The sequence below is a fragment of the Schistocerca nitens genome, chromosome 4 (genome assembly GCF_023898315.1).
Source record: "Schistocerca nitens isolate TAMUIC-IGC-003100 chromosome 4, iqSchNite1.1, whole genome shotgun sequence".
NCBI lineage: Eukaryota > Metazoa > Arthropoda > Insecta > Orthoptera > Acrididae > Schistocerca > Schistocerca nitens.
In genome coordinates this window covers 294,282,710-294,302,055 of record NC_064617.1, presented here as the reverse complement: position 1 = coordinate 294,302,055, position 19,346 = coordinate 294,282,710, and the positions used below count along the sequence as shown (strand labels likewise).

At 44.7% G+C, this 19,346-nt stretch overlaps 1 protein-coding gene across 1 annotated transcript in view; it reads left to right on the top strand.

Annotated features, from left to right (window-relative positions):
- LOC126251405 (ABC transporter G family member 20) overlaps positions 1-19,346 on the top strand; it is a 423,401-nt gene that overhangs the window by 185,834 nt on the left and 218,221 nt on the right. The window contains exon 2 of the mRNA XM_049951813.1: positions 9,174-9,359. Coding sequence (XP_049807770.1) covers positions 9,174-9,359 — 186 coding nt within the window. The remainder of the gene's footprint in view (positions 1-9,173; positions 9,360-19,346) is intronic.

Below are 19,346 nucleotides of genomic sequence, written 5' to 3'. Positions count from 1 at the left end.
CAACTCCCACTCCCACAAGCTTTCGTAATTACGACTCGCTTACACCCATTAATCCATCGCTGTAAGTCGCTCATGACCATGCCCTCCCACTTACCCATTGTCACTCTCATTCAGCTCAACTCATTATCTCTTAGTGCCTCTGCCACTATTTCCTCTCTCACAGTGACAGTCTCCTTCGCTCCGTCCTACTATTACGGTCTTCTCTCGGTGTCACTGTCTCCCTCTTACTCTCTCTTACTGCTGCTATCTGGTTCATTTTTTCCTTCTGTTGCCGTCTTTTCTCTCTGTCACTACCTCTGTCTTCCTCGATGACATTGTCATAGACTCTGTCTCTCATTACCACTGGCTCCCACCCAGTTCCACTTTCTCCTTCTCTTCAACCTCCCCCACTAGTATTGTCCCTTTCACTCTTTTCCTAGCACTGTTCTGTCGCTGTCAACTACGTTGCTCTGCCACTGTCTGCTTTCTACAGCACAACCATGTCTACTATTTTCCGCCGTTCATTACTTTTCCCTCTCTTTCCCACAGCCACTGTTTCCGTCTCTCTCGTCATAAAAAAAGCTCTGATATCTTCGCAGGCCACAGTTTTTGGGAAAATTTTTAAAAGTGCTGAGGGAGGTAGAAAGAGGCAGCTGGCACTTGACTTCTCAGTCAGTCTTTTAAACATGAATATAGTATAGGAGCATTTTTCCGCTGGTTCCCTTTTTTTCCCTTCCACAGCAGCGTGTGTCGTATAAAAAGAACGTTGTAGGTCAGTAAAATTTTTGTAATTTACACGTCATAATGTAAATAATGCAAAACTAATTTTATCCCTCGCACCAGATTTTACGAGCACAAAAATTTTACATGTGCTTCAGTACTACAACATAGGATTTCCAGAACCCTTCTGATGATAACGGAGACACGTTACAGCTTGTGTCTCCGTGCTATGTCACTTTATAAACTACTTTTCGCCTCACACCGGATTTTAAGTGCGTAGTACACGTATACATAGAGGGCAATTTTGAACCTCTGCACTTCGGAAACTAATAAAAATATCAAGAAAATTTTGAAGGTTGTTCGAGATCGGCATCTTAGTAATATATCGGAAAACTTTTTGACATTTACTGTGACTAGCCACGTTGAAATCCGCGCATTGTTTCTGGTACGAAGAAATGTTAAAAAAACCTTTTTGGGTTTTATAAGGAACTTCCCATGAGATAACAGTGTCTCCATAAGCCCCCCAAGGCCCACCGTACACCACCACAAATGCAGAAAGAATCAACTGATTTACTACATTTGCCTAAGCAGGAGAATATGTATAACATTCATACTTTGACCCTGTACCGTAGGATAGTGACTTTAAGACGATCCTTCTGTTGGGTGTTCAAATTGTCCCCAGCCCAAAATTCTTGACCCTGTCTTTCTGTCTCCAATAGCACCCGAGGTATGAGCCCCTAAAGAATCCCGTTATTATGCGCAGCGTTTTGAAACATATTTGGTAGCGCATGCTGTCTCATGCGTATCGCTTCGTAACTCAATGCGACACATTTTCCTCACAATGATAGATTTGCGGCAGATCAGAATTTTGGTTACTCAGGAATCGTCCCACCTGGAAAATCTCCTCGTTTTTATTCTATAAATACCTACCTTGCAATAGGTTCTTCATCCAAGGAAGGTGTGACTGGATGCCATATAAGAAGAGTACGTAGCAAAAAAAAAAAAAAAAAAAAAAAAAAAAAAAAAAAAAAAAAAAAAAAAACTACCCGTATACTGTGCAGAATGCGCTAGGCAGTTTCCGTGCATCAAGACCATCACCTTGCACAGAATCTCGCAGCGGTACATCTTGACTGCTTCCTGTAACCTCGTTAGGAGACTTCGGCAGTATACACTACACCATGGTAGTCCCAAAATATACTCAATGTTACGTTCCCCATGATCCTTCGGTGGAGTGAATCCACATGTCTCACCTATTTATTTTTCTCCACTGCCTCGGCGTCATGGTGATAGTCAGCTCTCGTCCACAGTCATTAGGAGGCTAATGACACCATCAGGATTGGCCTGACACAACTTCAACATATCCACTGCCAACCAAATTTGGTTACTATCTGGGTCTTCTGCCATCATGTCATTGGGCCCCTGCTAAAAATTCTCTCCATGCTATTCGCGATATGATGAGAGAGGATAAGCAGCGTTCTGGGTTGTAGTGAAATGGAAACCAGGTATTTGTAGTGTTCAGTCCTCAGGCCGTACTTGCACGCAGACCTCCCGGCTCTGTGGTTTGCTGATCTCTTTTCTCTCTCTCTGCGGCGCAGGGTGTAGAAAGAAGGCGGCGGTATCAGTCGCCGAATGGCGCGACTACATCCCGAGTGAAAGTGCTGTCACCAGCGCCTTGCAGGTCGGCCGCCCGCGTAACGCAACACACTTAAAGCGCCGCAGCAGGCGGAAACCCGAAAACGGTTCCCACAGGCGGCTCACCGAATTTGTTATTCTTTCTCAATTTGTTGTCTTTTAATGGGCACCGGGGAGAAACTGGGTAGTGAGTATAATAACCTTCGCGGTACACATAACGTTTGAGTTCTACTGGATAGGCACCAAAGCCGCGATTAATACACTGAAGAGCCAAAGAAACTGGTACACCTGCCTAATATCGTGTAGGGCCCCCGCGAGCAAGCAGAAGTTCCGCAACAGGACGTGGCATGCACTGTACTAATGTCTTAAGTAGTGCTAGAGGGAAATGACACCATGAATCCTGAAGGGCTCTCCATAAATCCGTAAGAGTACGAGGGGCTGGAGATCTCTTCTGAACAGCACGTTGAAAGTCATCCCAAATGTGCACGAGAATGTTCACATCTGGGGAGTTTGATGGCCAGCGGAAGTGTTTAAACTCAGAACAGTGTTCCTGGCGCCATTCTCTAGCAATTCTCGGCGTTTTGTGTGTTGCATTGTCCTGCTAGAATTGTCCAAGTCCGTTGGAATGCACAATGCACATGAATGGATAGAGGGGATCAGACATGATGCTTACGTACTTGTCACCTTTCGAAGTCGTATCCACACCATTACAGAGCCTCCACCAGCTTCAACAGTCCCCTGCTGACACGCAGAGTCCACGGATTCATGAGATTGTCTTCATACCCGTACACGTCCATCGGCTCGATACAATTTGAAACGCGACTGGTACGACCAGGCAACATGTTCCCAGTCATCAACAGTCCAATGTCGGTGTTGACGGGCCCAAGCTAGGCGTAAAGCTTTGTGTCATGCAGTCAATAAGGATACACGATTGGGCCTTCGGCTCCGAAAGCCCATATCGATGATGTTTCGTTGAATGGTTCGCACGCTGGCACTTCTCGATGGCCCAACTTTGAAATCTGCAGCAGTTTGCGGAAGGGTTGCACTTCTGTCACGTTGAACGATTCTCCTTAGTCGTCATTGGTCCCGTTCTTGCAGGATCTTTTTCTGGCAGCAGCGGTATCGGAGATTCGATGTTTTACCGTATTCCTGATATTCACGGTACACTCGTGAAATGGTCGTCCGGGAAAATGCCCACTTCGTCGTTATCTCGGAGACGCTGTGTTCCATCGCTCGTTCGCCGACTATAACATCACGTTCAAACTCACTTAAATCTGCCGTCGAGGCAGAAGTAACTGATTTAACAACTGGGCCAGATACTTGTTGTCTTATAAGGCATTGCCAACCGCCGCGCCGTATTCTGTCCGTTTACATATCTATGTATTTGAATACGCATGCCTATACCAGTTTCTTTGGCGCTTTAGCGTAAAAGCAATTGTGACATCCACACCAGTCTGTTAAATTAAATGACAATATACAGATATACAGATTGAATAACATCGGGGAGAGGCTACAACCCTGTCTCACTCCCTTCCCAACCACTGCTTCCCTTTCATGTCCCTCGACTCATATAACTGCCATCTGGTTCCTGTACAAATTGTAAATAGCCTTTCGCTCCCTGTATTTTACCCCTGCCACCTTCAGAGTTTGAAGGAGAGTATTCCAGTCAACATTGTCAAAAGCTTTCTCCAAGTCTACAAATGCTAGAAACGTAGGTTTGCCTTTTCTTAATCTAGCTTCTAAGATACGTCGTAGGGTCAGTACTGCCTCACGTGTTCCCATATTTCTACGGAATCCAAACTGATCTTCCCCGAGGTCGGCTTCTACCAGTTTTTCCATTCGTCTGTACAGAATTCGTGTTAGTATTTTGCAGCCGGGACTTATTAAACTGACAGTTCGGTAATTTTCAAATCTGTCAACGCCTGCTTTCTTTGGGATTGGATTTATTATATTCTTCTTGAAGTCTGATGGTATTTCGCCTGTCTCATACATTTTGCTCACCAGATGGTAGACTTTTGTCAGGATTGGCTCTCCCAAGGCTGTCAGTAGTTCTAATGGAATGTTGTCTAGTCCCGGGGCCTTGTTTCGACTTAGGTCTTTCAGTGCTCTATCAAATTCTTCACGCAGTATCATATCTCCCATTTCATCTTCATCTACATCCTCTTCCATTTCCATAATATTGTCCTCAAGAACATCGCCCTTGTATAGTCCCTCTATATACTCCTTCCACCTTTCTGCCTTCCCTTCTTTGCTTAGAACTGGGTTGCCATCTGAGCTCTTGATATTCATACAAGTGGTTCTCTTCTCTCCAAAGGTCTCTTTAATTTTCCTGTAGGCAGTATCTATCTTACCCCTAGTGAGACAAGCCTCTACATCCTTACATTTGTCCTCTAGCCATGCCTGCTTAGCCCTTTAGCACTTCCTGTCGATCTCATTTTTGAGACGTTTGTATTCCTTTTTGCCTGCTTCATTTACTGCAGTTTTATATTTTCTCCTTTCATCAATTAAATTCAGTATTTCTTCTGTCACCCAAGGATTTCTACTAGCCCTCGTCTTTTCACCTATTTGATCCTCTGCTGCCTTCACCACTTCATCCCTCAAAGCTATCCATTCTTCTTCTACTGTATTTCTTTCCCCCATTCTTGTCAGTTGTTCCTTTATGCTCTTCCTCAAACTCTCTACAACCTCTGGTCCTTTCAGTTTATCCAATTCCCATCTCCTCAAATTCCCACCTTTTTGCAGTTTCTTCAGTTTTAATCTACAGTTCATAACCAATAGATTGTGGTCAGAGTCCACATCTGCACCTGGAAATGTCTTACAATTTAAAACCTGGTTCCTAAATTTCTGTCTTACCATTATATAATCTGTCTGATTTCTTCTAGTATCCCCAGGGTTCTTCCATGTATACAACCTTCTTTCATGATTCTTGAACCAAGTGTTAGCTATGATTAAGTTATGCTCTGCGCAAAATTCTACCAGGCGGCTTCCTCTTTCATTTCTTAGCCCCAATCCATATTCACCTTCTATGTTTCCTTCTCTCCCTTTTCCTACTCTCGAATTCCAATCACCCATGACTATTAAATTTTCGTCTACCTTCAGTACATGAATAATTTCTTTTATCTCATCATACATTTCATCAATTTATTCGTCATCTGCAGAGCTAGTTGGCATATAAACTAGTACTACTGTTGTAGGCGTGGGCTTCGTGTCTATCTTGGCCACAATAATGCGTTCACTGTTTGTAATAGCTTACCCGCACTCCTATTTTTTTATTCATTATTAAACCTACTCCTGCATTACCCCTATTTGATTTTGTATTTATAACCCTGTATTCACCTGATAAGTCTTGTTCCTCCTGCCACCGAACTTCGCTAATTCCCACTATATCTAACTTCAACCTATCCATTTCCCTTTTAAATTTTCTAATCTACCTGCCCGATTAAGGGATCTGACATTCCACGCTCCGATCCGTAGAATGCCAGTTTTCTTTCTCCTGATACAAATTTTATCCAACAGATTTCGCTCCTTCTCTTCCGTGATCCATAGTGACCAATGTAGAGTGGATTTCTTCCGGCTGCCTGCCTCATTTACTTCCAAGAACCTCATGTAAAGTACACAGTATGTCTTATTGTAAACCACTGTACTCGCAGTCCTGCTTTAACTTGACTTCCGGTCCGTTTTTGTATCTGTACATCCACATTTATAGCAAAAGAATTAAAGACTAGATCCTGAATACAGAAATAAAGTAAGATTTCCACTAAATTTTGAAATTGGTATGATTTCGCTTGTTTTCATGGTCATGGACAAGTTCACACGGCTTGTTATGTGTGATCGTCAACTACTAAACAATTGCTGGGTTAGTGCCTACTGTCTTGTAGTTACAGTACTACAGTTATGTCTATCTTTAGATATAAATTGTATTCTTTACAAGGCATATAGTTTCGCATTACGTAAATTGCTCTTACTTATAGCAGCATTACAATACGATACTCGCATAGAACGTCATTCCATTCACTTTTCTTTTATGTTATTTACTCGTGGCCAGTTTCCCTTTTTTTCATGTGTGCTTCAAATTACCATCGCGATTTCCTTTAACGTCTGTCCACTGGTAAGTGATAATTATCCTTTATCGTACTTTGTCTGTGTGTTTCATAAGGAGTTACGATATCCCTTTAGATCCACAGTACAATCATTCACTCTCGTCAAGATGGCTGGTTGGAATAGCTGTTTCTACAGAAGGCAGCGTATGACTTCATTCCGATGTTCACTTGTTTCTAGCCGCTATCAGCCATAGCTTTCAGTGCTGTATGCAGACAACATCTTCTTTAAATATATGAATAAAAATGAACTGTTTCAAATTCAATTACATGCATCATTTCTGTGAACTCCAAGTCCACGTGTTACGTCTGCTCTCCTTTACGAGTACGTAGATGCTCTAAATACAGTGATGGTACAGACTTCTATGTATGCAGCTACTCCTGTCAATCACTGCTTCCAGTGTCTTCAGAGTATTTTTAATAGTATTCCTACCCGTACTAAATAAATAAATACATACATACACAGAAAATGTTGTTACATGGTGAATTAAATAATGAAGGGTCTAATATAAGAACCCTGATATTTAGGATCATGAACACTCTTTTATTTGGTTATTTGTCATCCATCACCACATGTAGTACTACTAAAATTTGTCACAGTGACATTCTAGATAGCGTATCTTTTGCCGTCGCGAACTTACGATTTCATTTTGCTATTCGATTCTCTCATGCTCTGTTCAGCTGACCAGATAGTAACAACATAATCTTCTTTCACAGCCACTACTTATCGTGGCCTGTCACGAACTATAAATGCTCGTGTAGGTATACACGAACCTTATAGGGTGAGTCTGTTACATGTTCGGAGATGTCACACACACACACACACACACACACACACACACACACACACACACACATATATATATATATATATATATATATATATATATATATATATATATATGAGATCTGCGAAATTATGTGAAACGAATTAGTTTACAGATCCATTTCACATAATGGACACGTATGTTTTTCAGTCTTATTCTTGCAACTATACGTAGAAATATGCTTTTTTCACAAGCTACTGGTTTTGAATAAAAATTCATTTATGGAATAAGATTTGTTAATAAGAAATTATTCTAGGTGAGGTAAAAACTTACTTTGCTAATTCTCAGTTTCTATAGACTACTGCCACCGAAGTAAGAGAATGTCGTAAACAACATTCTTCCAACAGAAAGCCAGTGTCCTCCAAAATGTAACTTTTTCTTTTTTTGACTAGTCAGTCTTCTGACTGCTTTGATGCAGCCAGCCACAAATCCCTCTCCTATGCCAATCGTTTCATTTCAGAGTAGCACTTGTAGCCTACGTTCTCAACTATATGCTGGACGTATTCCAATATCTATATTCTTCTACAGTTTTTACCCTCTGCAGCTCCCACTAGCACCACAGATGTTATCCCTGATGTCTTAAAACATGTCCTATCACCTTGTCCCTTCTTCTTGTTAGCATTTTCCACATATTCATTTCCTCACTGATTTTGCGGAGCTCCTCCTCATTCCTTGCTTTATCAGTCGACCTAACTTTCAACATTTGTCTGTAGCAACACGTATCAAATGGTTCGATTCTCTTCCGTTGCGGTTTTCCCACAGTACGTATTTCGCTACCTCAGAATTCTGTGCTCGAAACGTACATTCTCAGAAATTTCTTCCTCAATTTAAGACCTATGACTGACACTAGTAAGCCGGCCGTTGTGGCCGTGCGGTTCTAGGCGCTTCAATTTGGAACCGCGTGACCGCTACGGTCACAGGTTCGAATCCTGCCTGGGGCATGGATGTGTGTGGTGTCCTTAGGTTAGGTAGGTTTAAGTAGTTCTAAGTTCTAGGGGACTGATGACCTCAGATGTTGAGTCCCATAGTGCTCAGAGCCATTTTAACCATTTTTGACAGTACTAAACTTCCCTTGACCAGGAACGCTCAGTGCTAGTCTGGTGTTTATTTCCTCCTTGCTCCACCCATCGTGGGTTCTTTTACTACCTATGTAGCAGAATTCCTTAACTTCATCCATTTCGTGATTACCAATCCTGATGTTAGATTTCTCGTTGTTCTCATATCTGCTGTTTCTTATTACTTTCATATTTTTTTCAATTTACACTCAATCCGTAATCTGCATTCATTAGACTTTTCATCCCATTCAACAGCTCTGTAAGTTTTCTTCATTTTAACTGAGGAAAGCAATGTCATCAGCGAATCCTACCATTTGTATCCTTTCATCTTGAATTTGAATCACACTCTTGAACATTTCTTTTATTGACGCCATAGACGGAACAGTAGGGGCGAATAGCTACATCCGTATCTTACACACTTTTTAATTCGCGCATTTCGTTCTTGGTCTCCAACTCTTGGTTATCGTACATATTGTATATTACGTGCCTTTCGCTAAAGCTTACCCTTACCTTCCTCAAAATTTCGAACAAAAAAAAAATGCTTCAAATGGCTCTGAGCACTATGGGGCTTAACTTCTGAGGTCATCAGTCCCCTAGAACTTAGAACTACTTAAACCTAACTAACCTAATGACATCACACACATTCATGCCCGAGGCAGGATTCGAACCTGCGACCGTAGCGGTCGCGCGGTTCCAGACTGTAGCTCGTTGAACCGCTCGGCCACCCCGGCCGGCAAATTTCGAACACCTTCCATCATGTACCATGGAGACTGCAAGCTTTCAGACGTAGAGTACAAGTGTGTGGTGAGTACAGCCGCTGTAATACGATACTCACGGTGTGGTTCTTCTGCCTGTGCCCGCAGGGAGGTGAACAGCAGCGCGGAGGCGGGCCCGCCGGCGCGGCCGCAGCTGATGTCGCAGCAGTCGAGCGTGTGGGCGCGCAGGCAGCAGGCGGTCTGCGTGCGGCACGCCTTCAAGCACTACGGCTCCAACAAGAACCCCAACCACGTGCTCACCAACCTCAACATGACCGTCGCCAAGGGCACCATGTGAGTACCTCCCGAAATACTACCCATCTCCTCACTGCCAAGTGGCTCATACTCTACCGCCCGTTAAAATGGCAACCCCACAGAGGTTGGCATGCAGCCAACGTCTAATTCTTTAAAGCGTTCATTAATGGTTCAGTCAAAAGTTCCTGTATTTATGAGGCAACTAGTTTCGAATCTTACAGACTCATTTTCAAGCCTGATCTACTGAGGCTGCACTGACAGTGCCTGATCTTAAGGGGCTCCGGAAAGGCTCAAAATCATGAAAAGTTCAATTTTTACTTTTTTGCGTTTTATGAATCTGCGGACTATTACCTTTTAATAGATATATAATTTATTCAATTCCGAAGACCACAACTATTTTTAAATTTTTTTCGAAATGTGTTCTACATGGGCGTGACCCACTGTGGCGCTGTTAAACTGCTGTCAAATGGTGGTATTATTAACGTCCGTGTTCATCAGGTACATTTTAGTGATGTGAGATAAAGTATGTGTTGTGGCTAACCTGTGATGGTTCAATATATATCGCTGGTGTGATTGTCGATTGTTTCATGTTTATTTACTCTGTCGTTACCTCGAAAATATTCGTAATTAATTCTGTTTCTTGAGTCTCTGTTTTCTTGAAGTATAATAATGAGTAAAAGTAAAGTTATTAGAAATCCTCTGAAGGCTTTTAAGAAAAGGAGAAATGTTGGAAAGCCAAAGGTATGTGTTATTACTGTAAACAATAAAGACGATAAAAATCCCCAACATAGCTTGTGTCCCAAAGAAGAAGACAGTTGGTGTAAATATAACAAAGGATTGCTAACTGGTGAAGTGTACACTCATAAGCATAGTCTGCCTCATGCAATAATGGAGGTGATAAAACCTATTTTCAGAGACTTAGCAGCACCTGAACTGTTGAAAAAGTGTATTCACGGAAAACTCAAAACCCCAATGAAAGTGTAAATAGTGTTATATGGTCGAGAATCCCCAAGACTGTATTTGTTGGAATAGAAACACTTCACTTTGGTGTGTATGATGCTGTTGCGACTTTCAATGATGGCAACATTGTAAGGTGCAAGGTATTTAGAAATATGGGAATGAAGATAGGTTCTAACATGGTACGAGCGATGCTTGTTTTAGACAAGGAACGCCTTCGGGCTGCAGACAGGGCTGTAAAGAGTCTAGAAATACAAGCAAGAGTAAACAGGAGGAGGAACAAGAGGAAGCTGGAGGAGGAGTTTGCAGAGGATGAAGATAATCCATCCTATGGACCTGGAATGCACTAAAAAGTTAATCCAATCTTTGTCGCTCGATTCCCAAAACTTTTATTTTCTCATACTAATTACATGTTTTCTAAGGATCTTCCAAACATATTTGTTTCAAACTTTCAGTAAATGTTACACAGTACCTTCTGCATAATTTAACACAGCCTTTTTCCAAAAAAAACTGTATATTTTTGAATATATAAATAAAAAATTGCAAAAAAATTTGAATTTTCATTACAATTGAAAAAAAATCATCTTTAATAACTGAACTAAAATTTTGTAAAATCCCTGTGTTAAGTTGTAGCCCATATTCCAATAAATAATCTGTAAAAAGTTCAACGTCCTACCTCAAATACTTTGTGAGGAAAGATGTAATTTATAAGCGTTATTTTAACATTGCAAGTATAGGGCGTTCCGGAGCCCCTTAATAACAAACATTTGAGTGGCAACACATTCTCTATAAATGTCTGTAGGATGAATGCCACAATACAAACATGCCTGTTACCAGGTCAAAATCAAACTCGATGGCAATAGAGCCAACAGCACCAAGCATCGCAGGTTTCCTGGTGCTGTTGGCTATGTTGACCACCAGTTCGATTTTGACCCGGTAACAGGCGTGTGTGGACTGTGGATACAACTGGAGGTCAACATAACTAACAGCACCAGGAAACTTTCGATGCTTAGTGCTGTTGGCCATGTTGCCCTCCAGTTTGATTTTGACTTGGTAACAGGCATCTGTAAATTGTGCCATTCGTCCTCCAAACATTTATAGAGCGTATATTGCCACTCAATGTTTATTATTAAGATCAGGCACTGTCAATGCAGCCTCAGTTGGCCGGGCTTGAAAATGAACCTGTAAGGTTCTAAACTAGTCGCCTAATAAATACTGAAAGTGAAACTTCCTTGCAAATTAAAACTGTGTGCGGACCGAGACTTGATCTCGGGACCTTTGCCTTTCGCGGGCGAGTGCTCTACCAACTGAGCTACGCAAGCACGACTCACGCCCCGTCCCCACAGCTTTAATTCCGCCAGTATCTCGTCTCCTACCTTCCAAACTTCACAGAAGCTCTCCTGCCAACGTTGCAGAACTAGCAGTCCTGGAAGAAAGGTTATTGCGGAGACATGGCTTAGCCATAGCCTGGGGGTTGTTTCTAGAATGAAATTTTCACTCTACAGCGGTCCGCACACAGTTTTAATCTGCCAGGAAGTTTCGTATCAGCGCACAATCCGATTTAGAGTGAAAATTTCATTATAAATACTGAAAGTGTTGGCAGAACCATCAACAAACGCTTTAAGGAATTTAAATAAAGTTGCTGTTCGTTGTCAACGAAATGCTGAAACTGAAGAAGTGTCTAATTGACGTGATGTATAGAATACATTTCGACGAGTAAATTATTAGCATTTCAGCGCAGCCTTACAAAGTGGGTAGCAGGCGAGATTACACAGTAGGTTTCCCACACAGAAATCTCATTTGAATATTTTGTTTGTGAGAAGACCGTGTTAAGCCTTGTGCAAAAGCAAGAAACGCGTACCTACACTTGTCGGAATTTGGCAGCAGCAGGTTCTTGCCCAGTGTATGGTTCCGCAATACTGCTGCTTGCGTCGATGGCGGTCGTCGACTCATGCCAATATGGAATCGATGGGTTGAGGAGGCCCATAAACAACGCCATGTGGGATATCAGTGGCTTCACGCTACTAGCGCTCGAAAGGTCGTGCGAAGAAGGAAGGAAGGAAGGAAGATTGGGTTTAACGCCCCACCGACATCGAGGTCTTCATGCGTACTGCTCGCTCGGCCGTGAGGCATCGCATACCCACGTCACGCACCTCAAGTCAGGAAATAACCTTGTTTGTAGCAAGACAAGTATTGACGTGGGCATTGCGACAGCGTCTGCAGTTCCACGTACTTTCATCATGACGACCATTATTGCGGATTGCCCTGACGCGACAACAGAGAGAAAGAGAGAGAGAGAGAGAGAGAGAGAGAGAGGGAGAGAGAGAGAGAGAGAGAGAAAGACACCCGGACAGTGGTGTGCCCAAAGACAAGACTGGACACAAGAATGGCACCACGTTGCCTTTGCAGACGAGTCCCTGTTCTGTAAACAGCATCTCCTGTGTGGAGGCTTCGAAGAGAACTGGCGTTATGCTATTGGTAGACATTGTGTACACAATACGATCACCTCTCAAATTTTGTAGTCTTGTCGTCCACAGTTGCGGATTATATTACGGTATGTTAATAATATTTATTTCGGAACCGTGTAAGAGGCTTGACATCCAGGGATTTTTGAAACGTTGTACAAAGAACTCATCAGGCGTTGGAAGTATGAAACAAACCATTCCATATTTGCAGAGCACTTGAAACATCACAACTACCATAAATACGGAACAAGATATGAAAACGATTAATCAGAATAAACAACCCCAACAAATAGCTTATACAAATGTAGGAAAACTACCACTTCCAGAAAGAGATTGCAGAAGACAGATATGTGATAAACGAGCATACACTAAACTTAATAAAGGAAACCATTCCACCTGTACATGCATCCATATTAAAAGAAAGTCATATTTCCTCTCTCTCTCTCTCTCTCTCTCTCTCTTACACACACACACACACACACACGCGCGCGCGCGCGCGCGCGCACACAACACAAACAGATCAAAGATATCATAAAAAATACGGTCAGTAGTTGGCAATAATATTCGTTAGTTCGAAATAACGTTCTACAACGGCAACGCCAACCAAAGCATAATATCAGAACGAGTGTCCACATCTTAGTACTGTGAAGTCTGAAAACGAATTTTCAAATGGCAGTTATAAGAAAAAAAACCAGTGGTAACAAAGATCAAAAGCACTGCATGTAGATTAACATCCAGGAAATATGCAAATTGAACTTTAAATTATTACCCCGTCATAGAAAAACAAAAAGTGCCAGAAATATTTATAACCTATGTATACAACGTCCTAAATGTAAAATATAGTTTAAATAAAAATACACTCCTGGAAATGGAAAAAAGAACACATTGACACCGGTGTGTCAGACCCACCATACTTGCTCCGGACACTGCGAGAGGGCTGTACAAGCAATGATCACACGCACGGCACAGCGGACACACCAGGAACCGCGGTGTTGGCCGTCGAATGGCGCTAGCTGCGCAACATTTGTGCACCGCCGCCGTCAGTGTCAGCCAGTTTGCCGTGGCATACGGAGCTCCATCGCAGTCTTTAACACTGGTAGCATGCCGCGACAGCGTGGACGTGAACCGTATGTGCAGTTGAAACACTTTGAGCGAGGGCGTATAGTGGGCATGCGGGAGGCCGGGTGGACGTACCGCCGAATTGCTCAACACGTGGGGCGTGAGGTCTCCACAGTACATCGATGTTGTCGCCAGTGGTCGGCGGAAGGTGCACGTGCCCGTCGACCTGGGACCGGACCGCAGCGACGCACGGATGCACGCCAAGACCGTAGGATCCTACGCAGTGCCGTAGGGGACCGCACCGCCACTTCCCAGCAAATAAGGGACACTGTTGCTCCTGGGGTATCGGCGAGGACCATTCGCAACCGTCTCCATGAAGCTGGGCTACGGTCCCGCACACCGTTAGGTCGTCTTCCGCTCACGCCCCAACATCGTGCAGCCCGCCTCCTGTGGTGTCGCGACAGGCGTGAATGGAGGGACGAATGGAGACGTGTCGTCGTCAGCGATGAGAGTCGCTTCTGCCTTGGTGCCAATGATGGTCGTATGCGTGTTTGGCGCCGTGCAGCTGAGCGCTCAATCAGGACTGCATACGACCGAGGCACACAGGGCCAACACCCGGCATCATGGTGTGGGGAGCGATCTCCTACACTGGCCGTACACCACTGGTGATCGTCGAGGGGACACTGAATAGTGCACGGTACATCCAAACCGTCATCGAACCCATCGTTCTACCATTCCTAGACCGGCAAGGGAACTTGCTGTTCCAACAGGACAATGCACGTCCGCATGTATCCCGTGCCACCCAACGTGCTCTAGAAGGTGTAAGTCAACTACCCTGGCCAGCAAGATCTCCGGATCTGTCCCCCATTGAGCATGTTTGGGACTGGATGAAGCGTCGTCTCACGCGGTCTGCACGTCCAGCACGAACGCTGGTCCAACTAAGGCGCCAGGTGGAAATGGCATGGCAAGCCGTTCCACAGGACTACATCCAGCATCTCTACGATCGTCTCCATGGGAGAATAGCAGCCTGCATTGCTGCGAAAGGTGGATATACACTGTACTAGTGCCGACATTGTGCATGCTCTGTTGCCTGTGTCTATGTGCCTGTGGTTCTGTCAGTGTGATCATGTGATGTATCTGACCCCAGGAATGTGTCAATAAAGTTTCCCCTTCCTGGGACAATGAATTCACGGTGTTCTTATTTCAATTTCCAGGAGTGTATGTATGTATTACAGGTCAATGAAGATGCCTCGCAAAGAATAAAGGCGAAACTCTTATGGCACAAAAATTGTGCTTCATTCAAAGTAAAAATTATCACCGTACCGGAAACCATATCCTCTGGCTTGCATAGCCCGTAATTGGACAGCGTCCGTCATGCGTCTAACGTGATGAATCGGTTGCTGTGGCCTATCTTCATGGTTTGCATGACCTCATCTTTCAGCAAGATAACGCAAGACCACTTGTTGCATGTGCTGTCCTGGACTATCTTCGTGTAGTGAGTGTTCTAATGATCTTATGGCCAAATCGTTCTCCAGATCTCTCACCTACTGAAAACATTGAGCCGTGGGTTGTCAAGAGATTGTCACGTCACGACTCACAAGCCACGTTGATGTGGAACAGAGCTGAAGCACCACGGAATGACGCATTCACATCTGCCATCTAAGTTCAGTTCGACTCAATACCCAGCCACTGCCAGAGGCGGCAGCTCCGTTTATAAAATTTCGCACCATTCATAACCTGAAATCACCTACAAATTTATTCATGTACTCTTTCTGCTTTACTGCGTACGCATAACAAGTAAAAATTCGTTATTTGCTATTCTTGCTTGCACTTTTTAATGTTCAGATTTGAATTTGATACAAGGATGGTTACGTTTAACTTTTACATCAAGTGCCCGCCGGCGTGGCCGAGCGGTTCTAGGCGCTACAGTCTGGAACCGCGCGACCGCTACGGTCGCAGGTTGGAATCATGCCTCGGGCATGGATATGTGTGATGTCCTTGGGTTAGTTAGGTTTAAGTAGTTCTAAGTTCTATGGGACTGATGACCTCAGAAGTTTAGTCCCGTAGTGCTCAGAGCCATTTTTACAAGTCAGCAAGGTTGTATATTTCAGTGGTTTATTTTACCGTTACTGAAAGTGAAGGTGGATTGTTGGTAGTCCGAAATCTGTAATATCTGAATAGACTTACCAAATGGGTTCATGGTATTCGCTAATACTCTAAACACTGTATTATCAGTTACATTATTTTACGGCACACTTTATATCGTTACGCTTTTTGGGGTTGAAGATATGGTGCTGACGCTTATCGTCAATAAAACTGAGCTGCATCTCGGCTCGGTGCATATCAGTGACTATAATACTAGCCATTCTTGGTAATGCATCGGAACTTCTACACTATCTTTATACACTCCTGGAAATTGAAATAAGAACACCGTGAATTCATTGTCCCAGGAAGGGGAAACTTTATTGACACATTCCTGGGGTCAGATACATCACATGATCACACTGACAGAACCACAGGCACATAGACACAGGCAACAGAGCATGCACAATGTCGGCACTAGTACAGTGTATATCCACCTTTCGCAGCAATGCAGGCTGCTATTCTCCCATGGAGACGATCGTAGAGATGCTGGATGTAGTCCTGTGGAACGGCTTGCCATGCCATTTCCACCTGGCGCCTCAGTTGGACCAGCGTTCGTGCTGGACGTGCAGACCGCATGAGACGACGCTTCATCCAGTCCCAAAAATGCTCAATGGGGGACAGATCCGGAGATCTTGCTGGCCAGGGTAGTTGACTTACACCTTCTAGAGGACGTTGGGTGTCACGGGATACGTGCGGACGTGCATTGTCCTGTTGGAACAGCAAGTTCCCTTGCCGGTCTAGGAATGGTAGAACGATGGGTTCGATGACGGTTTGGATGTACCGTGCACTATTCAGTGTCCCCTCGACGATCACCAGTGGTGTACGGCCAGTGTAGGAGATCGCTCCCCACACCATGATGCCGGGTGTTGGCCCTGTGTGCCTCGGTCGTATGCAGTCCTGATTGTGGCGCTCACCTGCACGGCGCCAAACACGCATACGACCATCATTGGCACCAAGGCAGAAGCGACTCTCATCGCTGAAGACGACACGTCTCCATTCGTCCCTCCATTCACGCCTGTCGCGACACCACTGGAGGCGGGCTGCACGATGTTGGGGCGTGAGCGGAAGACGGCCTAACGGTGTGCGGGACCGTAGCCCAGCTTCATGGAGACGGTTGCGAATGGTCCTCGCCGATACCCCAGGAGCAACAGTGTCCCTAATTTGCTGGGAAGTGGCGGTGCGGTCCCCTACGGCACTGCGTAGGATCCTACGGTCTTGGCGTGCATCCGTGCGTCGCTGCGGTCCGGTCCCAGGTCGACGGGCACGTGCACCTTCCGCCGACCACTGGCGACAACATCGATGTACTGTGGAGACCTCACGCCCCACGTGTTGAGCAATTCGGCGGTACGTCCACCCGGCCTCCCGCATGCCCACTATACGCCCTCGCTCAAAGTCCGTCAACTGCACATACGGTTCACGTCCACGCTGTCGCGGCATGCTACCAGTGTTAAAGACTGCGATGGAGCTCCGTATGCCACGGCAAACTGGCTGACACTGACGGCGGCGGTGCACAAATGCTGCGCAGCTAGCGCCATTCGACGGCCAACACCGCGGTTCCTGGTGTGTCCGCTGTGCCGTGCGTGTGATCATTGCTTGTACAGCCCTCTCGCAGTGTCCGGAGCAAGTATGGTGGGTCTGACACACCGGTGTCAATGTGTTCTTTTTTCCATTTCCAGGAGTGTATATAAATAAATGGTAGATTCCACACTTGTGAAAGTGTGAAAAATGGCTAAGAAAGAATTTCCTGAAGGAATAAATGTTGCTCTTCCACGTACGAGAACTTAAATTACTTTTGCGTTCTCTCGTGCCTTCAGAGGAGGCACGTAAGCTATTATGAAAATGCTTTGGTGGTTACTCTTGTAGTCAGCAATGCCGATTACGAGTATCCATTCGAAACTACCAGTTACAGCATTCAGTGTAAGCCTCTCGAAGAGCATACAAGGCAGTAGAGAAAGAGTGGACTGGTGTGATTGAAATATGAGTCGAAATATTGCTGGTCCAGCGCCGCCGCAAGAACAGGAATACCCGAGCCACTGCAGCGTTAACAGCTGCTAACAGACAACCTGGTAGCGTCCTTCAGCCGCACGGTGGCCTCCTTAAGAATTCTGCCTCCGGCCAAGGACGCCGAAGCTTCCAGAAGGCGCAGCTAGCGACGTGTGCGGTCGTCGCCGACTCTTGGCGCTTCACAGGCTGGTGACAGAGCGCCAGCAGACTGCGGCGATTACCCACATCAGCGTTCTGGACGAGAACTGAGATCACACCCACACTGAGATAATAAGAAAGCTCTACCTGCGATCTCCTGAATGAGGCAACAAACTAGTTGGGACACGAGTCTCACATTTAAGAGGAGCGGGGTTCAATTTCACATCTCTAAATTATGATTTAGCAGGTCTGTATCTCCATCCATCAGCTTTATCAAGTACTGTGCTGATTGTTTCGACAAGTTCGCTGTCGATTCCTTCTCAACTACCTGTGTAACCTAAACGTAGCTCCAGCTGTGATAGCCTGAACGTAAAGTAGATATTATCATTATGAAATGCTGTTGGTTAAGCCGGCCGGAGTGGCCGAGCGGTTCTAGGCGCTACAGTCTGGAGCCGCGCGACCGCTACGGTCGCATGTTCGAATCCTGCCTCGAGCATGGATGTGTGTGATGTCCTTAGGTTAGTTAGGTTTAAGTAGTTCTAAGTTCTAGGGGACTGATGACCTCAGATGTTAAGTCCCATAGTGCTCAAAGCCATTTGAACCATTTGCTGTCGGTTAAACATGGAGAACTAATATTTAAGATAGACTTCGAAACAGTGTCACTTCCTTCCTCGAAGGATAAGACAAAGAGCAATTACGATGCGACGTAACCAAAAACTAATCAGTATTTCTTTTTAATAAAATAAAACTAGGTGGTTCCGTAGACATTTGGAAACAGCAAACATCTGTGATGCGTATGTGGTGACTGAAGCGACGAATGAAAATTTGCACCAAGGCTGGGATTCGAACCCAGGCATCCTGCTCCGTAGGCAGATGCGCTAACCACTACGTACCCCGCCATAGTGGCTTTGTAAGACTGCAAGGACTACCCTAGCACGGCTTCATCCTCAAACCAAATTCCCATTCACGCTTCAGCCCACTTGGTATTACCGTTAAACTCGAACAGCATTGCAAAGGCTCTCCAACTTCCAACTGTAGTGCAATAGCACCTCACCATCGAACGAAACTGGCGATGCTGCCTGAAACACAGGCATACGTGATTTTAATCAAATGAAACTGTATGTTCCAGAGACCTTTTCAAGAACCTAAACATCTAGGTGCACACTGAAGAGCCAAAGAAACTGGTATAGGCATGCGTGTTCAAATAGAGAGACACGAAACAGGCAAAATACGTCGCTGCGGTTGGCAACCCTACACA